Source organism: Panulirus ornatus, chromosome 73 (genome assembly GCF_036320965.1).
Source record: "Panulirus ornatus isolate Po-2019 chromosome 73, ASM3632096v1, whole genome shotgun sequence".
Classification (NCBI taxonomy): Eukaryota; Metazoa; Arthropoda; class Malacostraca; order Decapoda; family Palinuridae; genus Panulirus; species Panulirus ornatus.
The window spans coordinates 675,955-701,389 of NC_092296.1; the positions used below are offsets into that span (position 1 = coordinate 675,955).

The 25,435-nt window shown below is 38.1% G+C and overlaps 1 protein-coding gene across 1 annotated transcript in view; it reads right to left on the bottom strand.

Moving 5' to 3' along the window:
• LOC139748258 (uncharacterized) overlaps positions 1-24,822 on the bottom strand; it is a 123,697-nt gene extending 98,875 nt beyond the window's left edge. The window contains exons 1-12 of the mRNA XM_071661193.1: positions 24,644-24,822; positions 18,883-19,073; positions 18,157-18,343; positions 16,982-17,075; positions 15,877-16,012; positions 14,251-14,496; positions 12,889-13,070; positions 10,819-10,947; positions 10,304-10,415; positions 9,006-9,116; positions 6,371-6,554; positions 2,387-4,570 (exon numbers count right to left, since the gene is read on the bottom strand). Coding sequence (XP_071517294.1) covers positions 2,387-4,570; positions 6,371-6,554; positions 9,006-9,116; positions 10,304-10,415; positions 10,819-10,947; positions 12,889-13,070; positions 14,251-14,496; positions 15,877-16,012; positions 16,982-17,075; positions 18,157-18,343; positions 18,883-19,021 — 3,704 coding nt within the window. The 5' untranslated portion in view covers positions 19,022-19,073; positions 24,644-24,822. The remainder of the gene's footprint in view (positions 1-2,386; positions 4,571-6,370; positions 6,555-9,005; positions 9,117-10,303; positions 10,416-10,818; positions 10,948-12,888; positions 13,071-14,250; positions 14,497-15,876; positions 16,013-16,981; positions 17,076-18,156; positions 18,344-18,882; positions 19,074-24,643) is intronic.
• Positions 24,823-25,435: the final 613 nt, after the last annotated feature.

Here is a 25,435-nt window from a genome sequence, read left to right on the forward strand (position 1 = left end):
GTGTGTGTGGACGATGGTGAGATGCCTGAAGATTGGTGGAAAGCCTGTATACTGTATAAAGGCAAGGGGAATAGAGTGAATGTTAGAATCACAGAGGTATATGTTTGTTGAATGTATCTAGTATTTGTATGGGAGAGTGGCAAGTGAGAGAGGTGATGGAATACAATGAGAATCAGACTGGGGAGGAACAATGTGGTTTCAAGAGGCAGATGATGCTTTGAAGATTGTATGTGAGAAATACTCAAAGAAACAGGATTTGTGTGTGGCAATTACTGATCTAGAGAAAGCATAAGATAGGGATGAAAAAGATGCTTTGTGGAAGGTGTTATGAATAAATGGTGAGGGAGAAAAAGTAGTAGAAGCAGTAAGGAATATTGAAAAAGTAGTAGAAGCAGTGAGGAATATTTATGAGAGCAAGACAAGTGTGCAAGTAGGCTGAGAGGAGAGGTTTCAGGTGAAAGTGAGCTTGCAGAACAGTGTGTATTGTCATTATGGCCCTTCATTTTGTTTAAGTATCAGGTGTTGACATTAGTGAAAATTAGGGTTTTAGGGCCTGGCAAGGGTTGGAGTGCTTGGAAGGTGAGTTAGTTTCTCTATTGGTGAGACAGTGCTGGTGGTAGATTTGAGTGAGAAACTGCAAAAATTGGTTACTCTGTTTGGAAGACCACTTAAAGACACAGGATTTTGGCTATACATCGTTTGTTACATACCAATCAACATTAACGGATACTGATGAATGTAAGGAGGTTAAAAGTCTCCAATACATTGTAAATGTACAGATTTTCTTTAAATGCTGTACAATTCACACAGACACACACTTACACTTCTGACACATATATCCTCTTTGTTAACCTTTCTTCACTCATTCTCTCCAGATGTCCAAACCATTTGAACACACCCTCATCCACTATCTCAACAACACTCTTTTCCTTGCCACACAACCCGCTTAACCTTTCATTACTTTCTCGATCAAACCACCTTTTGTCCTCAAAGATTTCATTTCCAACAAATCCACCCCTTTTCACACAGCCTCATTTCCAGCCCTTTCCTCACATCCACACACTATTGTTGGGACGACTAATCCTTCAATCATATCGCTTCCATTCGCTGCCATGTCCACTACCAGGTTCTAAAATACTTCACTTCCTCCAATTTTTCTTCATTCAACCTCACATCCAAACTAAACTGTCCAATGAACCCTGATAAACCTAATAACTTTGCTTTTATTACTAGTGACTCTCAAATTCCTCCTTTCACACACTCTTCTAAATTTATTCACCAACTTCTGCAGTTTCTCACTCAAATCTAATAGCAACTCTGTATTATCAGCAAACAACAACTGACTCACTTCCCAGGCACTCTCATCCCCCAGAGATTGCATACTCATTCCACTCTCCAACACTCACATTTACCTCCCTCACCACCCCATCCATCAAAAACTGAACAATCATGGTGACATCACACATCCCTTCCACAGACCAACAAACACTTGGAACCACTCACTCTCTTCTCTTTCTACTCATGTACATGCCTTTAACCCTCGATAAAACTTCTCACTACTTCTAGCATCTTTCCTGACACCATATAACACTTAAGACATTCAAAGCATCTCTATCAACCCTATTATATGCTTTCTCCAGATCCAATGGTGCCACATGCAAATTCATTTGTTTTCTAAGTATTTATCACATTCTTTAATTAAACACCTGATTCACACACCCTCTAAAGCTTCTCAAAACTCACTGCTCCTCCCCAGTCTGATGCTCTGTACATGCCTTCAACTTCTCAATCAATACTCTCCCATAAAACCAACCAGGTATATTCAATATGCTTGTACCTCAGCAGTTTGAAAACTCACATTCATCCTCCTTGCCTTTATTCAATGACACTATACATGCATTAGCCCAATCCCCAGGCACCTAACCATGATCCATATATACGCTGAAAATCTTTACCAACCAATCAACAACACAGTTATCCCCTTTCTTAATAAATTCAACTGCAATACCATCCACTCCCTACTTGCCACATTTCATCTCATGCAAGGCTTTCATTACCTCTTCTCTCATCACCAAACCACCCTCCATGACTCTCACTTTGCATACCAACCCAACTTCTCAAACACCCTACATCTGCAACTCTATCATCAAACACATTGAAAGGTCCTTCAAAATAAACACTCCATCTCTTCCTAACTTCATCACTACCTGTTATCACTTCTCCTTTTGCACTCCTCATCAATGTTTCTAATAGTTTTATACATGGTAAAACAGGAACTTCCATACTTCTAACATGTTAATTCATGACATGACATCATTCTCCATTCACCCACAATATTCATTATACTAATACTCAACAGACTACTCAAAAAACTATGGGTTTTTACCTTAATTTTTTCTGCTTACTCTGTGCCTTCTCCCTTTCCTTTTTGTCCTTTTTGCTGAGTTTTGTACTTGTTCCAGCAACTTCCTTTACAGATGTGCAAGTTAAGTTTTGTACTTGCCCATGCCTACTATTATCTGTAGCTCTGTTAATGCTATCTGTACATTTGGTACTCTCTTTCATCTCTGATTGCTTTTCTGCCCTATTCTTACTCTTAAAACCATCACTGGTTTCTAGTGCATTCCCACTTTCAAAGTCATTAGTGTATGAGGTTGGATGGGGAATTTGTTGGGCTGAAACAGCTCCTGTTCTTCCCTCAGCAGATATTTTTGATGGATGTAAAGATACATCATCTGATTCATTCTGGAAGCTGTCATTAGCATCCATTGGTTCAACTTCAAGATCAATGCCGTCAAAAAGTACCATATCAAATGCTTGCTTTAAAATATCTTCCTTAGCTGAAGTTTCAGTAGTTTTTGATGTAGAAGCTACTGTTCCTGAGACATGACTGTTTGCTTGTGATTTTCTAGACCTACTTGGCACATCTGTATCAGATTCATCAGAAATAGGAGAATACACTGACTGCTCTGAGTTTTGACGCTCTACTGTCTTCATCAATCCAGGAACACCTGCTGAAGTCTCCTCACTACTCTCTTCTGCCACCTGCAGAGGCCCTGTATTATCATATTTGGACATCTTGGATGATACAAATGAGTGTTGAGGGGATGGTAAAGGAGATGGTAAAGGAGGATGGACATTTGGTGAGGTTGCATAACTTCTTCGGCTGACTTTATGAATCTGACTAGGTGTTTCTGGAAAAACAGATGGCTGATTGGTATGTTGCAAGCTTGATGGCTGTTGACTGACATGGGACTGTGACACAACTGATTCATATCTGCCACGCCCCTGAGAATCTGGCAGCCTTTGTATATTCCCATGAGAAACAGCAGTATTATGACTAGGTGATGTTTGCGACACCATCATTAAGGCAGGTGGATGTTGATTCTTTGCAGATGGTACCGACGAGTGTCCAACTTTATAACTTCCAGGCTGCTGCACAGCATAATTTGATGGATGCATGACTTGAGAACTACTGAGACCACTTAATCTTGTATTTGTACCAAATGCTGGCACAAAGGAATTCCCATTACCAGGAACTCTCTGAGACAGCCCAGTGCTTGTTCCTGACATGGCAACTGATACAGGGGACTGAGGAGGCCCCTCCGATAGTGCAACAGTGGTTGAAAGCTCTGGTTGATGAATTACCTTTCTACTCCCTCTGGAAGACTTGTTTTTAACTTGTGAGCGACTGTTACCCTGTGAAGCACTACTGCTAATAATACTAAAACTTTGGGTTTCCCCTGAAGTCATATGAGAAGATATATCCATCAATTTTGGGAGATCAAGTATTGTGTCAAAATTTGTGTCAGAGGGAGCATAGGTTAAAGAATTACCAGGTACATTACTAAGTGATGAAGGCACTGGACCCTGGGAAGAAGTAGAGTAAGGCACAGAGGGTGAGGTAATGTGACGTCTCACGTGAGGCCCATGATGTGAATGGGGGTTATGAAGTGGCAAAGGGGCCTGAGACCCCCTACTTTCACCACCTCTGTTCCTTTTCATTATGTTTTCTCGAATAACATCACGTGTATTCACTGAGGTAGACCTACCACTGTGATCAGTCTGCCGCTGAGGCGCCTCAGTGGCTGCATGTGGGTTACTATGAGATGCTTGTTGCCGTCTACCTCCTCTGCGTAAAATAACATCATTTGCACCATCAAACTGGGGGATCACAAAGTCTTCTTCATCACTGAAGTTACTATCACAATAACTATACTTTACCACTCGTTTACTAGTAACATCTTTAGTTCTTTTAACACTATTAACCCCATGTAAAAGTAATTTCTCAGGGACATTAGCCCTATTAACTGGCATGTGTTCAGTACACTGAGATATTTTGTTACAAGGGTCAACTTTTTCTTGATTATGACAGTCTTGGGTTTTATCCAGTATCACAGCACTCTGTTTTAAGATCTGGGCACTACCTAAAGGCACAAAGGTTTCTCTCACACCAATATTCTTAGTACTAGATGGAGAATTGAAGTAGTGGTCACAATCAGCAGGACCATCGAGCTGAGGCAGGCACAATGCTGGAGATTCCATGTCTTCAACATCCACATCATCTTTCCTAAAGAAAAAGAAAAACATTCGTAAAAAGACATTATCATTTGAAAAGAAAAGACCTCTCCATGCCCTGAGAAACTGGGAAATAATGAAGTTTAAAAAATCAAGTCTTTGAAATAATATTTATCTAAAAGTATCCTACTAAGGAGAACAATTGTTAACCATAAAACTATAACAGCTCACAACACCTAATTAACAAAAGATATCCAAATTAATTCAGCAAATCCCAAAATCTAAATAATTTCAACACTGATAAAAAGTCCAAAACAAACTGAAGGAGGAGACCAGAGTGGAGATGGAAGGATGGGACGAAAAAGATTTTGAGTGCCAAGGCCTAAACATGCTATCCATCTCTAATGCCTGTTCCAATAGGAACTTCCTCAAGGGGGTGGCCATGGCAATAGTCTCCAAAACTAGAGAGCTCCAATGCCACTTCATAGCCTTTAGTGCCTCACCCTTACCAGACCACTGGCAGAGGGCAACTCTAGAACAGTGTTTGCATAGGCTACCTAATGTTCCTACTGACTACCTCTACCTAATGCTTCTACCAAATCCTTCTACCTAATGTTTCTACCTAATGCTCCTGCCTAAATGTTTCTATCTATAACTTCTAGCTACTACCCCTACCACTTTGTGAAAAGGCAGGGGTAGTGCAAAGTACTCACCACAGGAAAATCTAGAGTTACAAAGAATGAGTTCTGCGTATTAAGTGTTGTCAGATGTTACGTACGATAAGGAGAGATTTATGTCTATAGACAAAACGTCAGTAGTCTAAACATGAGGAGGGTGTACGGTAAGCACGTAACAAAGTGAATTGAAGTGATGTGATGTGTTGTATGCAGTTAACCAGGGAAGGTGAAGCAGTGGGGCAACCACAGAGAGATCTGTGAGACCCAGTTGTGAACAGGAAGCTATAGTTTTGGTGCATTACACTTGAAAGAGAGAATGGATGAGAGTGAATACAGCCTTCCTTTGTTCCTGGTGCTACCTCTAAAACAGAGAAATGACAAACAAGTATGAATTTTTTTCATACTTGATCGCTACTTCCCAGCCTAGCAGGGTAGCACCAGGAACTGACAAAGAAAGGCCACATCAGCACACATCTATTCTCTAGCTGTCATGTGTAATGCACCAAAACTACAGCTCCCTATCCAAATCCAGGCCCCACAGACTTTTCCATGGTTTACTCCAAACTCTTCACATGCCCTGGTACAGTCCATTGACAGCATGTTGACCCTAGAATACCACATGCTAAAGTGGTGTTCAAAGCTATGTGTGATGTCTAGAACATAAGCAGGGAAGAGTGACTTGTAATTGTCTGGGAGGTGTAATTTTCATACTCTCCTGCTAATGCTCTCGATATTAACCATCACTACACCATTATAAATACCATTTCAACATATCCAAAGGCTCCCCAAGCCAATGATGCAAATACCATAATGAAGACAATGAGCACTTACTATTCAATTGCTCTGCACACAGATGCTCACACATAGTTAATACAGACAGCATATATGAATTTAAAGTCAGTATAATACTAGAGAATGTTCAAGAGATGAGGCCCCCACAAGTGTAATCTCCCTCCCCATACAGGACAAGTAGGTAACTAAATCATAAAATTTTATGACCTGTGGTCTCAACTGGCAGACATGGCCAACTTCCTGTGTGCTGCAGGAGCCTCATTAGCATAGAAGGAGCTCCTGGATTAGGGGGAAAGTATATATAATACCTTACTATACACCTTACTATCATTCTATATCAGATAAAATAATATCAGCAAGAAAGTTACATGACAATTACTTACACAATAGAATGGTCCCTAAGTAATTCATTTTGGTCCTCTCTATTTTCCACATCTTTTTCAGCAGGAAGTATGGAATCCCAGATACACTGAGTCATTTCCCTTGTTTCTTCATCGTCACTCTCATCCTTGACATCAGCATCTTGCTCATGAGCTGGATTCTGACTCGTGTTTCCTCCAGAATGACCTGTGATGGTATCATACCAATATCTATGTTAACAAGATGAAAAACTGTATACTAATCAGTAACTCTTTTATATCAGGGGTATGAAGACAGACAAGAATGGATGAAAAAAGTTGCTTGGATAACACATGGAAATTTTTCCTCCACTGTTATTTCATGCGAATGATCAAGCAGTTGATTCTGTGTCTAGAAGGCTATACCTAGTACCTAGAATGTCAGTGGCAGTGCAGCACAGCATGAATTTAATGACTCGTTTGCTCAACTTCTTAAACAAAGACTTTGAATGCATAAGGCTCTCCAAGGATAGTATACAGTTACCAATCTAGTTAAAAACATAAAGGAATGGAAAGAGCAACAGACCACTGAGTCTTTTTCTAAGCTATTTGTGATAGTGGAACAGACCAAAAACACAGACTGGAGTAGGAAGGTAGACAAACAAAGCAGAAAACCAGCTTGCTTTATCTAAAACCAGGAAGGTGCAAAATAGTGTCGGTTACAAACTTGAAGTGAAGTATTTGTAAAGTCTACACTTTAACATATCGATGGTACTGCTTTCAACTATTCCTGCAGATAAATTATTCCCTAAGTTAATAATTATGTTTATAAAAAATGCTTCATTTAAAATAAAATATATACCCATCACCTAGTTGAAGTATAACATTTGCCTATGAGCTTAATCCACTACTACTAGTGACTGTACCAAGTCTAACATCAAACAGCTGCTTACATGAACACTCTTAAAGCTTTTGATAATTTTGAATACTGTATCAAATCAACTCTCAACCTTATCTTTTCAAGTCAAATAACTTTAAGTTGTCTAGCCACCTCTCACAGGATTTGTCTCTCACTCTTAGAATTATCTTGGAATGTCACAACTAGTAGGCCTTCTGTTCTGTCAACATCTTTTTTTTCAAGTAAAGTGGCCAAAACCAAACAATATTCAGGGTTAGGATACACCTATAAGTGGTAAATAGTGAAAATTAGTTCTTAGACTTAAATCCAAATAACCTTCAAACTTGAGTTCAAATATCCTACAGCAGTAAATCATTTCACTGTCCATGAAGTGACTGGAAATGAGTTAGACTAACACAAAAGTTTGTAAGGTGGTACTAATCCTATGTAAATGGGGAAGAGATCAAGTACTGAAAGACCCAGTTTCTGAAGTAATGGAAGAGTAAGGAATCACAGTGAGCAAAGAGCAGTAATTGTGAGTATTTGGATACCCAAAAACACTCACATTAAGCCTATGCGATGGGAAAACACTAAGAATTTTTCCCATACTTGTCCACCATTTCTCACATAACAAGGTAGTGCCAGAAACTGAGGAAGGCCCTCCTCCACTCTTTAGATGTTATGTCACTTAAACCAGATCCCCATCTACAGCCATGCCCCACATACCTTTTCATGGTTTCCCCTCACCAGTCAAAATGCCTTGGTTCAGTCCCATGCATGCCTCACACCTTTCTACATGTTCAGGCCTTGAGCCCTCAAAGTACCTTTCACTCCAAACTTCCATCTGCTATGAGGTTCCCCGCTTTCCTTAATCCCTCCACTTCCAACATGTATACCCTCTTATTCAGCTTCACCTTTCTCCATCCTTTCCATAAATCCAAACCATATCAGCACACTGTCTTCAGCTCTCTCAGACATATTATTTCTTACTGGATCAATTCTCCTCATACCACATAGTCCTTAAACATTTAATTTCCAAAACATCCACCCTCCTCCACACATTTCCATCTAATGGCCCATGCTTTGCAACCATAAAACACTATCAATCCTACTACACCATCCCTCATCATCCCATCGATTAATAGATTTAAACAACCTTGGTTTCATCACACTCCTGCAGCAGATTTACCTTTACATGAATCCACTCACCCTCCTCTCTTGCTACTCACACATATGCCTTCCTCTCTTGATAATAACTCCTTGATGCTCCAAATAACTTTCCTCCTACATCATATATTGGTAACACCTTCCACAAAGCATATCTATCAACCCTGCAATATGTTTCTTTCAAATCCATAAATGCCAAAGGATAACTTGTTTTCTCTAAAAATTTCTCATACAGATTTTTCAAAGCAAACTGATTCACACATCCTCTCCCACTCCAAAAGCAATACTGTTCCACTCTGAAACTGAAATCTTTAAAAAAAGACAGATAAAGAATTTGCTACCATACCATTCATTACCTATCCCTGGGGATAGGGGAGAAAGAATACTTCCCATGTATTCCCTGCGTGTCGTAGAAGGCGACTCTAAAAGGAAAGGGAGTGGGGGGCTGGAAATCCTCCCCTCTCATTTTTAATTTTCCAAAAGAAAGAACAGAGAAGGGAGCCAAGTGAGGATTTCCTTCAAAGGCTCAGTCCTCTGTTCTTAACGCTACCTCACTAACGTGGGAAATGGCAAATAGCATGAAAAAAAAAAAGCATTTATTACCATCTAACTTACATGAGAGCTGCTGAGTGGATAATATTGCATCATTATCATCAGGAGAAACTATCTGCGAACCATCAGCTAAGCCCACCATCACATTTAACAGTTCAGCATCACTTGAATCCACTGTGAAAACAAAGGTCATATAATTGTTAAATTTCCACTTCCACTATAAAACTGACAAAGTGATAAGTAAATTTGTGAATGACACATATATATACATATATATATATGTGTGAAAGAAGAAAGTTAAGAGTAAATGTGAATAAGAGCAAGGTTATTAGGTACAGTAGGGTTGAGGGTCAAGTCAATTGGGAGGTAAGTTTGAATGGAGAAAAACTGGAGGAAGTAAAGTGTTTTAGATATCTGGGAGTGGATCTGGCAGCGGATGGAACCATGAAAGCGGAAGTCGATCATAGGGTGGGGGAGGGGGCGAAAATCCTGGGAGCCTTGAAGAATGTGTGGAAGTCGAGAACATTATCTCGGAAAGCAAAAATGGGTATGTTTGAAGGAATAGTGGTTCCAACAATGTTGTATGGTTGCGAGGCGTGAGCTATGGATAGAGTTGTGCGCAGGAGGATGGATGTGCTGGAAATGAGATGTTTGAGGACAATGTGTGGTGTGAGGTGGTTTGATCGAGTAAGTAACGTAAGGGTAAGAGAGATGTGTGGAAATAAAAAGAGCGTGGTTGAGAGAGCAGAAGAGGGTGTTTTGAAATGGTTTGGGCACATGGAGAGAATGAGTGAGGAAAGTCTGACCAAGAGGATATATGTGTTGGAGGTGGAGGGAACGAGGAGAAGTGGGAGACCAAATTGGAGGTGGAAAGATGGGGTGAAAAAGATTTTGTGTGATCGGGGCCTGAACATGCAGGAGGGTGAAAGGAGGGCAAGGAATATATATATATATATACATCCTTAAAGGCCCCAGTCTTCTGTTCTTAATGCTACCTCGCTAACGCAGGAAATGGCTAATAGTATGAAAGAAAAGATTTATTTACTTACATATTTATCATACTTTGTTGCCATCTCCCACGTTAGCAAGGTAGCACAAGGAAGCAGACGAAAGAATGGCCCAACCCACCCACATACACATGTATATACAGACACATCCACACACGCACATATACATACCTGTACATTTCAACGTATAATATATACATACACAGACATATACATATAAACACATGTACATAATTCATACTTGCTGCCTTTATTCATTCCCATCCACCCCGTAGAGGCAAAAGATATCAACAAATTTAATACCGTTACCCATCATATCCTCACAAAATCTCTGGCTACATGACAATAACTTACTCCACTGAGATGGTGCTTGTTGTGTGAGACTCAATATGAGCTCCTCATCAACATGTGATGTTTCTAAGGCTTCCTCACGAATCTGTTGCCCTTGGAGGTCTGCTGCTTCTTTCTGAAAATGTATTAAACATGCATTCAAAACCATAAATAAGACAAGTAAACATAAATGAAATCAATGGCAAAATGTGTTGGGATACAAATTACTTATCTGAAAATCTAATCTACCTTCAATCCCTCATTTAAATACTTTAACCTTTCTATAAAGCAGAAAATTCATACAACACAAAGTCCAGTCTACTTACAAATCAAAATATGTCCAATGTATATTCTGTTCCCCACCATTCATGCTAATCCTTCTTCAAGAATCCTCATCCTGGCATAATCCCTAATAATCCTACATAATTCTACAGGACTTACATCCCCTTATCACAACCACAAACTCCCTCACTCTCTCTAATCACCTCTCTATGTTCTCTCTCTCCCACACAACTGTCTTAAAAAACAACTTTACTAACCTGAGAAAAGGACACATCTGCCTGGCTGATGGTGTCTACTGCTGTGGCTGGCCCCAAGGAAGAGTCATCAGGAGTAATGGCTGGCAAGGATACACCAGGCAGTGACTCTTGGCTGGACTCAGTTGCCTTCTATAGAATATCATTCAATGAAAGAACTTACATGTCAAAACCAACAATTTAACAATAAATATGTTTCTCAACATCTCATGCTTGTTTGTAAAAATACTACAATAACTGATCTAATTTCTATACTTCAATCAATCTTAACTATTTCAGTTAATACAACTATCAGTCGTCCTTTTACCATCAATTGGATAAGGTGCATAAACTCTCAATTCACCCATACATATTCTCAACCCCAGTATAGTATGCTTAGCTAATACAAGTATTTGAAATCAATTTCGACTTTTTCAATTTGTATTACTAAGATAATTTACACCTCTAAATACACAAAATACTTTCACTGCACCCAAACTTATCCAATTTTTCTATCACCTCCATCTCAAATATATCTAGCCATAGCCATTTCTATAAATACCTGTATATAACCCTATGGTTTACCTCTTCTCTATGTATCTTCAACTGCACCATTATAACCCTGCATGACCAACGTTATCATTTATCATGCAATTCACATAAACTTACCATCATAAAAACATACATTCTCCTCCTGACTTTTACAATATCTAAACATCATCCTAATTCCATCTACACTAAATAGCTTATCAATCTAACCTGTTCTCCTATTTTTCCAAAACAAAAGTGAATTATACAAACTTAGGCTTTAAATCCACATATCATTTCATATGTCCTCATCACAACTTCTGCATACCACATACCCAGCTTACCCTTACACCCTCCATTCCCCTAGTTTCATTTACCTTACCATATGCCATTCTTAACTCATTTTTTTTTTTTTGCATCTCTGCACACATGCAACTTTTCCAAGTCCTCTTACTTTTTCCACTTCTTTCACATGTTCATCATTTTGTCTTTTCCTAAACCCACCACAAACTTTCACACTTGCCTCTAACTAGAGATGAAAAGACACTTCATCTACTGCCCTTCTCAGCATTTTTGCATCCATCAGCTTCCCATGTACAGTCCATAATCCAGGAATGATAAATGACCTGAATTCCACTCATCAACGTATACTTCTGCAGGCACTTTTTAATATCATGAATTACCAGTCACCATTCCTCTTTCGGCACATAACTTGAGAAGGTTTTTTCCTATTTTCATTGATAACATGGACCCCTTGCCCTTATCTATAACCTTGACTGTCATACAACTCAAACTTAAATTCAAATCCCCTTGCAGGAAGACTAATCCACATCATCAAAAATAACAAAGCACTTGCTCAGCTCCTTCCAAATGGTGTTCCTTTTGTCTTTATTTCTCTCACTAACAGGTGCATAAGCACTAATAACCTATCTCTTGTAGTTTACTTTCATTCTTACCCATATCTTGAATTCACTTTTTTACACTCTTCAATACAGTTCCACAATTACTCCACAAGAAATGCAACTCTTCTTTCAATACTGTCCTCTCATGAACCCATGACTTTATTTAACCCCTAAACATTCCTGAACCACCTAACCCCCTACCCCTTCAACACTGTTTCACTCAGAACCAAAACTTCCAGGTTTCTCTCCTCAAACACAGTAACTACATCACCTTTCTCTTCACATATATGATTGCAAACAGGGATATATGAAAGCAATTTCAATGGTGAAGGAGCAGTACATGAATAATTTACCACTCTCCGGTGGTCCTATTACAGAAAAAGCTCTGGCAGCCATGATATAAAATGAGTATGAAAACCTGGTGAAGAGCAAGACATAAGCAAAACACACACTAAACCAAACACTCACACTAAAAGAGAAATGGCCTAAAATCAACTGTCAGTACCATCCATGGCCTTATTTCTGTTATTGAAAAGGTACAAAAACTGATATTTATCAATTGATTTTTCACAAATAAAAAATTCTTAAATCTATAATAACCTAACCAACTCAAAATAAGTATGCATACACAAATAAACTTGTATATAATAACTTTAAAACTTACAAGAGCAGCCAGTTTCTCCTTCAGAAGAGATCTGTAAACCTTTTCTGAGTCAGAAGCGGTGACATTAGTTCTTGGTGGAGAGCTGGGTGGTCTGAGATCCTCTTCTGAGCCCCCTCGTGCCTGACATCTCTCTATTTCATCCTCCCATATATAGGACAGACCAGGATTTGTTGCCAGCCCAGCTATATAAAAAGTAGGAATAAGATAATATAATACCTATATATTTATACTTGTATATAGTTTTTTTTTTTTTTTTCAAACTATTCGCCATTTCCGGCGTTAGCGAGGTAGCGTTAAGAACAGAGGACTGGGCCATTGAGGGAATATCCTCACCTGGCCCCCTTCTCTGTTCCTTCTTTTGGAAAATTAAAAAAAAAAAAATTGAGAGGGGAGGATTTCCAGCCCCCCGCTCTCTTCCCTTTTAGTCGCCTTCTACGACACGCAGGGAATACGTGGGAAGTATTCTTTCTCCCCTATCCCAAGGGATAATATATATATATATATATATATATATATATATATATATATATATTTTTCCTCTTTTTCTTTGCCCCGTCGCCGTTGTATATAGTTATCTATTTCTTTTATTATACTTAGTCACTGTCTCCCATATTAGCGAGGTAGCACAAGGAAACACGACGAAAAAATGGCCCAACCCACCCACATACACATGCATATACCCACACATGCACATGTACATATACATTTCAAAGTAAACATACATATACATACACAGACATATACATACATATACACAAGTACATATTCATACTTGCTGCCTTCATCCATCCCTCTCACCACCCTGCCAGATGAAACATACACATATACATACATACCAAAACCACAACTCCCTATCCACATCCAGGCCCCACAGACCTTTCCATGGTTCACCCCAGACTTCTCACACGACCTTGGTTCAGTCCACTGACAGCACTTCGACCTTGGTATACCACATCATTCCAATTCACTCTATTCCTTGCAAGCCTCTCCCCCTCCTGCATGTTTAGGCCCAGAGAGTTCAAAATCTTTTCACTCCATCCTTCCACCTGCAATTTGGTCTTTCACTTCTCCTTGTTCCATTCACCTCTGACATATATCCTCTTTAAGAACCTTTCCCCACTCATTCTCTCCATATGTCCATAGGTAGTGTATTGAATTTGCCCTGCCAAGACTGATATTAAAATGAGTTTACTAATAAAATTCCTTAGCTTGACATGGAACCGAGGAAGATATTCATGAAGGTACAGAATAAAAATCTAGTCATATTCTCAGGTTCTGTCCCAAGATTAAACAAACCTTTCACCACTTTACATCTGCCCACATCAGAATCAGTGCACAATAGGTGTGTCAGAACATACTTACTTCCAATCTGCAATCTGTTTAGGATTTCTGAGGACAGGCTATCCACTTCCAGTTCACATGAAGACATTCTGGAAACAGTTTCAGGTAACCAAAGGCTTTGTGGTATACTCTCTCTTGTCCATATTTTGGTACTTGGACGAAGACAGCTCCTTACACCACCAGATGCCTCAGGTGATGCTGATGATGAGGTTGCTCCAGATATGGCATATGGAGATGTCACAGAATGTCCTTGAGTACTTTCCATCCCTACATATGGAATAACAAATGAAATTCTCAGGAGAAATTTCTTTTTGGAGGAAACCAATAAAATTCTTGCCAACAACCATAAACTATACATAGACAAAGCATCAAGTAGAGATTATCTAATGACATGAAAAGTTAAAATAGGAAATTTAATGAAAGACAAAGAAAAACAAATCATAAATAAATATCAAACCATGTTAATTCACCCAATAAGTTACTTACATAAAACAGTGAGTTATCTTAAAAGTTTGTTCTTTAAAAGTTGTATCACTTTCCTATTCTCTCCCAGTTCATTTACAGGTATACAATAGCACTAGCACTACTGAAGCACCAAGGATGCAACCCTTCTTCTTTATCAAGTGAAACGATCTAGAGCTGATCCAATAAAGAAAATATATCACAAGTGAATTCTTTAAAGTAAATTCCTCTTTTTAGTTTACCTGTCCCAGACTTTACTGCTCTTATCTGGTTACCTGTCCCTGACTTTAAATGACTGGCATCCCACAAAGGCAACTGTAACACACACATAACTCTAAATGATTACATTCAGTAGCATATCTACTCATAAATGTATGACATATAAACATATAAACGAGAGATATTAACATTATTTTCTTTCCTTTCTCTCAGACGAAGAAAAAGGCCTCATTCACTCACATTAATTTTCTAACTATCATGTAATGCACTGAAACCAAAGCTCCTTATCCCCATCCAGGCCATAAAGACTTTTCCAAGGTTTCTTCTGGCTGCTTCATATAACCTAGTTTAGTCCACTGACAATAAGTTGTGCCCCCCCAAATGCCATGATGCTCCAATTCACTTTAAATCTTGCATGACTTACACACTCCAGCATGTTCAGGCCCAAAGATATTAACATACCTACATGTATATTCATGACATATCAACAAGTCCTAGAAAAACAATAAAAGTAAGCAACATGATAATGTACATAGAAGAAACAGATGCAACTCCCTTTATTCTTAACTCCGTGTTAAAGGACCTTCTTGTGATCTTAAATATGCAATTATCTTTCCAACATTCTAAACACTTACTGACCTTAGCTTCTGATGAGGTTAAAAATAGTTAGCAGGCTGAAAATGTAGATTTGAAATTTTTTACACTTGTAACAAGCAGCAGAACCAAAGGAACCAAAAGTAAAATCAATAACAGCAGAGGCAGTTAAGAAACATAATACCTATATTAGTACTAAGCCAATGGCAAGAAAGAATTGAGAAAGCACTCGGAAAGGGAGGTAGTGAAGGAGGAGGAGACCAGACACACTAATTCAAACATACTCACCTGAGGCAATAACACATAAACTTCTGTTAAAGTCAAGGATCTATTCTGAGAAAAAGAATACCAAACAAAATCTCTTCAACTTACCTCCTGTTTGCCTGAATCTACATGTTGACAAGTGGATCATGTTCATTCCATGAAGATTATGATCCATGAGGAACTGAAGCACATAAGGTACATGCGATTCATGTGGCTGGTATACTTTATTATGAATGGCCCCATTCTGAAATAAAGGTATTTTCCATGAACTATTGATCTGTTGTTTTCTGAAGTATGGTGGTTTAAAATAAATTACCTATAATACTGTACACTTGGAAAATGTTTTATAACTGAAAAGTCTAATCTTATATACAATAGGGTATCATCCACCTTTACAACCAGGTACCCATTTTATCAACCAACCCCTAGGGATGGACGAACAGCTGGGTCGACTCAGGACTGACTGCCATAACCAGGATTCGAAACTATGTGCTCAACCCTGAGCAGCCCATGAATGCGTCACATTCAGGAATGCTAACCTTTGACATCCATTATATTCACTTTCTTTTCTGTCCCATCATCACATTCCATCTTCTATATCTCCTTATTTATCATCCAATTATGATATACTCTTTTTAATCTTCTTTAGACCCATCCATACCACCACAACATTCCATCTTCTACTTAACCAACCACAACATTAACAAAATCTCATCATCTTCGAATTTCCTCATTCTACTCTATTCAGTTTCCTGGCTTAACATTCATAAAAAAAAACATAAATGTTTTCACTCTCCTGGTTTCTATACTCTTATAAACTTAATTTCACATATCAGACTGGGTTAAAGAAAAACTTCCAGTAAATCATACCACACATGAATGTTCACATTTTCAACATTCTTTCTTGGTGCTATTCGTGTACTGCCTTAGATATATCCCCTTATCACTGCTTCCACTCCACTCTCCTTACCACAAGTATTATCCATGCATTCATAAGTCCACTTCCCAATACATTTTCAATCCATTCAACTGCAATTCACATTCTAACTCCTCTCCTTCTTGAAATGCAGCAAACATGCTTTTATCTAAGTTTGCTTGTTTTTCTTACATGCAACTGACTTTCATCCTAAACTGAACATCACTAAGAATATATATCAAATTCATTCAAAAGCTAAAATGAGCTTCAATTCTAAAGTTCAGTCTAGTTACTTACCAGAAGAAGTTCTGCTGCCTTTTTCACAATAAGAGGATTGTAAAAGAATATCTTAAGAAATTGGTGTTCCTTCGAATGGTATCCATAAAATGGTCTGAAATAGAGAAAAATATATGTACTTTTAGTAAGAGCATTATGGTCATCTGATAAGACACGTGCAAACAATAAAACAATTTTGTTGTAGTACCACACGTACTATTTCGAACATGCCCACCCTCTTCTTCTGTTCTGCATTTCAGATGAAAAATCTACCCTAAGAACAAAATCCTTCTTAATACCACTTTATCCTACACCAAATTGGTTTCACTACATTACAGAAATAGCTAAGTCTGCCTCTTAAGAAACTGTTAATCTTGTTGCCCCTTCTATACAAAGGCTTACTTTGTCCTTATATAGTGTACTGCAGTCACATCTGGGGTGGTTCCACCTCTGTATCCTTACTTGACAGAGTCAAAAGCAGTCTGACTTATACACTTTCCCAGGCTAATGTCAAAACTTAACAAGCTTGCCCTGCATTGCAATGTTGACTCACTTTCCCCCTTCTATAAGTATAACTTTTGCTCCCAAGAGCTGGCAGCCTATGTAATCCCACTACTAGATAGACCATGCAATATTTAGCAAGCTGTAGTGTCCCATTATTACTGTGTGGCAATTTGCATCTCAAGAGTGAGCTGTTTTGACGAATGTTTCTTTTTCCTACACCTCAAAGTTTTGGCACTCTCTACCCTCTCAATATCTTTCCCAAAGACTATGACCTGCCACAATTCAAAAGACATCTTTTTCACTTCCTCTAAAATTCATACATACTGTCCCTTGTCCCTTCTTTTTCCTATCATTAACCTTTCTATTAAGGCCTGGCCTTAATGTGGACATTTGTCTGTAACTGAAGCCTCCAACGTGTGTGTGTGTGTAAGCTTAAGTTGTGTTTTCCAAGAAAGCCTCTACAATGTATAGTAAGGGATATCTGTACATGTATTTAGAAAAGATGAAAATATACTGGTACTTAAAAAAAAATATACACATACATATTTACATTCTACGGAGAAATAATAACTAAGCAACAAGCAGAAAGTCACTTACATGAACAATAAACACAGTAAATTATCTTAACATGAACACATAAAGGTAATAATATTCTACTGTCCATATAATATGGCAAGTATATTACAACTTACATTCCTGACACAGCGGCAACTTTATAAACATGCTGTGTATTGGACGTGGCATGACCCAAGGCAATGTTAAGTGCCTTGTCCAAACCAGCAGCCAAAGTATAAGGGAGACGGGTGATCGGCTCGGATCCATCATATGGGACCAGAATATATGGAAAAACTCCATGGATATGCAGGCAGGCCTTTTGTCCTGAAGGGTAGAAAAATAACTTCCAGTATTTACATGGTATAACTCCACATACTCTAACATATATATATATATATATATATATATATATATATATATATATATATATATATATATATATATATATATATATATTTTTTTTTTTATACTAATCGCCATTTCCTGCATTAGCGAGGTAGCGTTAAGAACAGAGGATGAGGACTGGGCCTTTGAGGGAATATCCTCACCTGGCCCCCTTTTCTGTTTCTTCTTTTGGAAAAAAAAAAGGAGAGGGGAGGATTTCCAGCCTCCTGCTCCCTTCCCTTTTAGTCGCCTTCTACGACACGCAGGGAATACGTGGGAAGTATTCTTTCTCCCCTATCCCCAGGGATATATATATATATATATATATATATATATATTTCAGTCACTATAACCACACTCAATAAATCATGGTCAAATACTCTACTCTACATGAGCATCAACAGAAACTTTGCTAACCAGTGATTTACACTATATCTTGTCGTATCTCTATAAAGTACAGTAAAAGAATCCCATCCTACCTGCTGGTGTGGCACCAAAGATACGTAATACAGGAACACGTTTTATTGGAGCCCCCCGAAAAGTCGAAAACTGGGGGTCCAAACCATTGACAGGTGTCCCCTGGTAGTGGTCCACTGTTACTATGCGCAAGGAAAACATCCTTAGCCTGGCCATAACATGTGTATAAAAATCATCATTGAAGATGAGTTACCTGAAAACAATAAACTTCAATTAGATCAAAATTATTTCCTAATCAAAAATATAACCCTGACAAGCTATGTATCCATCTATCATAAATTCTTTTCATCTTAACAGGTGGAATACATCCGTTGTGAAATATTTATAAAAACAAGACTCCCTGCTTCTGCAGGCTGGTAAATGAAAGGAATGCCCAATTCCCTAAGGTAAACTTACCAGCCTACTACTAAACGAAGATCTACTTAATATTTATTTTCTTCTTTTACCAAGGTACCCTGCAAACTCCTAAACAATGCTTATGAGCTTAATCATCATTACTAGCCTTCCTTAAGTACCTGGTGGGTGGGGTTCTGCTACTGCTAAGTCAACAGGCTACTGTCATGGGTTGAGAGATTTCATTTCATCTCTATCTATCTATACCTCTGATGACCGTTCCCTCTGGCAACTCCCTCAACAGGGTGGTCACGACAAAAGTTTCCATAACTGGTGAAACTCCAACACTGCCTCTTAGCTTTTGGTGCCTTACACTTTTCAGGCCAATGGCAAAGGGAGCTCTAAAGCAGTTTCCAAAGACTTCTATCTAATTTTCCTACCTACTACTTATACCTAATGTGTCTACCTAATGTTTCAACCTATTACTTCTACCTAATGTGTCTACCTAATGTTCCAACCTATCACTTCTACCTAATGCTCCTGCCTCCTACTTATATCTAATGCCCCTGTCATATTGCCAAAAGGCAGGCAGGGTTCATGCATAGTGCTCACTGCAGGAAGATTCAGAGCCAAGACAAAAAGAGTTGCACGAGTTAATAGTTGTCGTGTGTTATGTGTGACAAGGAGAGACTGTATGTTTCTAAACAGAATGAAAGCAGTCATGTGTAGGCTAGGCAGAACCTAACCTAACCTTACCTGGGTAAGAGGAGTGCATCATGACAACCAGTAAAAAGCTTGCTCAATACACAGCCATCTCTAATCCTCTCAATAACCAGGCAGACAGTACCAGTACTAAACCTCCCAGGTATTCTTATATTTATTACCTTATCATACTTTGTCACTGTCCCCCGCGTTAGCGAGGTAGCGCAAGTAAACAGACGAAAGAATGGCCCAACCCACCCACATACACATGTATATATATACACATCCAAACAAGTACATATATATACCTATACATCTCAATGTATACATATATAGATACACACAGACATATACATATATACACATGTACATAATTCATACTGTCTGCCCTTATTCATTCCCGTCGCCACCCTGCCACATAATGAAATACCAACCCCCGCCCCCCATATGTGCACGAGGTAGCACTAGGAAAAGACAACAAAGGCCACATTCAATCACACTCAGTCTCTTGCTGTCATGTGTAATGGACTGAAACCACAGCTTCCTTTCCACATACAGGGCCAACAGAGCTCTCCATGGTTTACCCTAGACGCTTCACATGCCCTGGTTCAATCCACTGACAGCATGTCAACCCCGGTATACCACATCATTCCAATTCACTCTATTCCTTGCACGCCTTTCACCCTCCTGCATGTTCAGGACCCAACCACTCAAAATCTTTTTCACTCCATCTTTCCACCTCCAATTTGGTCTCCTACTTTTTCTCGTTCCCTCCACCTCTGACACATATATCCTCTTTGTCAATCTTTCCTCACTCATTCTCTCCATGTGAACAAACCATTTCAAAACACCCTCTTCTGCTCTCTCAACCACACTCTTTTAACCACCACACATCTCTCTTACCATTTCATTACTTACTCGGTCAAACCACCTCACATCACATATTGTCCTCAAACATCTCATTTTAGGTATTCTACATTCACATATTCTCTCCATTTCTTGCCAATGACTATAAATTTACCTTGAGAAAAAAAAGATCATTTCATTCCCATATCAAGATATGAGCAAACTGGTGCTTCTGATTAATTCAAGAGGCTACAATAAACATTAATTATGCCAAACACACTTTGGACAGAAATCTACTATAGCCTAACAACACCAAGGATGCACTAATTATCAAGCAGCATCCAAGTACTTATTGTAAACATGCCACATCATCTCCAGGATTCGACTAATTGAATATTATCAAAACTTAAAAAAAGAAATGAGGATAAACTAGTCTGGCAGTTTCCACTGTCACAATGGAGAAACACACCTCTATCTTATCAAAGCTGATTTTCATCACTAGATGTAAGCAACCAAACTGATATTTCTTGAATGTGACTGGTAGTACCACCAAAGTCATAGCTGTGGATCCTAGGTTACTCTACATCTAATCTATCCTAGTTAGTCTGGTACAGTATGGGAAACTGTCTAGCTGTTCATTATGCATTCTCCAGCAAACTCATACATTCTTATGCTATCCTAGCATTCATTAATCATGGATCCTGAAAGCAGTTACTATTTACTTCAATTGAACACATGGCACCTCCCTTTTCACATGAATTATTGTACAGCCGGCCATACCTACGATTTTAGAATGGACTGATCTTGGTGCACAAGCTAAGAATCAGGTTTTCTACATATACAGTATATCATTCTGTATCCCCATGTCTATATTTCAAGAAATCGGGTCAGTGTTATTCTCCAACACTGCTGTGGGAGTGCAAGTCCAAAATAATTCTGATTCTCAAATGATTCCTTGTTCTGCAATATCTCAGGCCCATAACATACAACGGTACAACTTTGTTAATGATGTTGTGTTAAAATGCCTTCTCCAAGAGAAGTAGAACTTCCCTCCTTAATTACAGTCAACATTTCATCTCTTGAATGGGGCAGTGAAGGGATCTCCAATTCTGTCAAGGGGTTAACACTATAAAAAAAACTTTGCAAAGCAATTTCTACATAAAACTGTATGAAGAAAAAAATATCACCTACTATGATCCATAAAAAAGATATTTATTTTGCTTTGTCGCTGTCTCTAGCATTAGCGAGGTAGTGCAAGGAAACAGACGAAAGAATGGCCCAATCATAAAAAAGAATGACATGTTAAAATCTAATACATCTTACACTAAAGCTTAAAAGGGATATATATATATATATATATATATATATATATATATATATATATATATATATATATGAGAGAGCAGAAGAGGGTGTTTTGAAATGGTTTGGGCACATGGAGAGAATGAGTGAGGAAAGATTGATCAAGAGGATATATGTGTCGGAGGTGGAGGGAATGAGGAGAAGAGGGAGACCAAATTGGAGGTGGAAAGATGGAGTGAAAAAGATTTTGTGTGATCGGGGCCTGAACATGCAGGAGGGTGAAAGGAGGGCAAGGAATAGAGTGAATTGGAGCGATGTGGTATACCGGGGTGGGTTGACGTGCTGTCAGTGGATTGAATCAAGGCATGTGAAGCGTCTGGGGTAAACCATGGAAAGCTGTGTAGGTATGTATATTTGCGTGTGTGGACGTATGTATATACATGTGTATGGGGGTGGGTTGGGCCATTTCTTTCGTCTGTTTCCTTGCGCTACCTCGCAAACGCGGGAGACAGCGACAAAGCAAAAAAAAAAAAAATATATATATATATATATATATATGTATATATATATATATATATATATATATATATATATATATATATATATATATATATATGATTTATTTATATTCATCATACATAATTGCTGTTTCCCACATCAGCGAGGTAGCGCCAGGAAACAAACAAAGAATGGCCCATTCACTCAAACACACACACACACACATGAGAGAGAGAGAGAGAGAGAGAGAGAGAGAGAGAGAGAGAGAGAGAGAGAGAGAGAGAGACCTAAAAATCTTTTCACCATGAACACAAGACATCATCTGACATTATGACAAGTATGCTACATATCTCAACAACTCATTGCATCATACTAAAATCAGTTGAAAAAAAAAATTCTATTTTATCATATACTCTTGGGGCTTAGCAATTCAACCTATTAATAAATAAACACCCTATTTAATGGATTCTTTACAGTGATCTGAATTTTTTCAACATCTTGCTTCTGGTCAAGTCACCACTAATATAACTTACAGATTTGAAAGGAATTCATGTCAATAGGATTCTTATGCTAACAAAATATGATTTAGATACATGATAGTAGAGAGAGGTATGAAGATTTGAGAACACACGGATTTGAAAGAAACTCATGTCAATAGGATTCTTATGCTAACAAAATATGATTTAGATACATGATAGTAGAGAGAGGTATGAAGATTTGAGAACACATGGGGTAAATTAAGGTAAATGTAAGCAAAACACTGTGCAAAGCAACAAGACTAGGGAAAACTTCACCTAACAGCCAAGACTTAACTTTCAATCCTAAAGTCAACATCTACAGAACATACCTATATAATTTCAGCATTACATCAACTCCCAAATAGCAAAGAGATGAAATGAAACACACCAACTGGCCACACAGCGGCCCAACCCTCCCCACCATTTAGCCCACTCTATACCATCCACAGCAAAACACCACATTAAGGTCATTATATTTCCAAAGTACTATGAATCTTAGCTGCTTACTGTACAAGAGGTTAGGGGAGGTCTTCATGAACACTGGTGATTTCCATAACGATCACCTAGTTTTATATCATTCAACCAGACATTTTCCCCTACCTTCATATCCTTCCCCACTACTCACTATTCATTACTGGTTAAAAAAATAAAAATGTTCCACATCATCCAATTCCAGTATAAATCACATTTACCATCTGTAAGAGGTCCAGTTTGATAAGCGTGTCTTCCAAATCACTAAGCTATTTTAGCAGTGACCCTAAAGTAAAACATAATCCTCTCTTCCATTTGTAGTATTAACTGTAAAGGTTTATTACAATAAAGAAGGTTAACTTCAGTAAGATTCAGTTCGCTCTCTTGGGTCGGGATTGCTTTTAATATCCATTTGTGATTTTATGCTAGAAACACACAACCGATCCCAAAACTCTAACCTAATCAAACATTCTATTAAATCATGGCTGCAGGGGGAGTTAAAGTTCAAATAACTGTAATAAATCCAGTGATGTGATTTTTGTTGACACTGAATAAATAAACATCGAGCCTAAACAGTAAAATACTTAGATTCGGAAACTGATCTCCATAATCTTATAAATATATATACATTCTAAGTTACATACAACACAGACTACCTACATGTAGATTTTCCTGAATGATTATTGATATCAGCCAAATATTTACATGGGCATCCAGACTTTCTATTTGTATGCCTTATATTCATCAACTAATAATGGATGAGTATTATGAACTCAAATGATTTTTTCTGTAAACTGGGCTCGAAATTTATGCCTCAGACCAGTTTTCTGCTGACCTGGCGCACACCATCACACATGCTTCCACACTTCATATTCTCCTTCTTTCAATAATTACCAAACTTCCTGGTCCCTGGCCTCCCTGTACATCTGCCTACAGTGATGATATAGGCCCAATATTTGACTACGTGTTACGACCTAAAGCATAAACATTCCGATCCAGGTGACAGCCAGGGAACGAGGGGCTAAATCACTCTTCGCCAGGCCACAGCCATTATCCTACTGACTATGTAACCCCTCAAACGTGAATGGCTTACCTTGCGCTCCTATACAGACGAATAAAGTACGTAAGAGTTACAGAAATTAATGCACAGGACTATAAAATGTGTGCACCTTCGTCCCATTACGTTTCTTGTTTTCTTCTCGCTACCTGGCGGTATATTTGGGAAACTTTACTACCAGGGTGGCCAACATTTTTCTAACTTTCATTTTAATCATTCCCCACTATCTCCATACTCTAATATCCATATCTCCTCAGACCCCTAGGATTCAATATGCTCATATAAACACGTGATATCAACCTAGCCACATTATCCTTCATTGGTTTGAAATATATATTTGTGAAACATATTTCGATCATTGGTTGGTAAGAGTGATCACTTCCCTATATCAGCTGAGCGGGTAATGTGAAATAATATCTTATATTTATTCGCATCTCATAATCATTTCTAATTTCTGATAGTAAATACAACAGCAGCTTATTTATATTACATATAATTATGAATAAAAAGGGCCTGATGTAACAGTATAAAAATATCATTTACTGCAATAATTAATAATTTCAATAATTAATAATAATAATGATAATAATAATAATAATAATAATAATAATAATAATTTTATAAATTTTAATGTTATCGTAATTGCTAAATTATTATTATCATAACTTATTTATTCCCTTTAATAGTTGATCTGTAACATCATAACATTGGCCCACTTAGTATCGCCACAGTTATCCCCCAACATTTCATATATTTTCTGCTCCTTAATACTGTTATCTGTACTTAAGCTGACGTAAGTCTTTTTATTATAATAAGAGGTTCAATCAT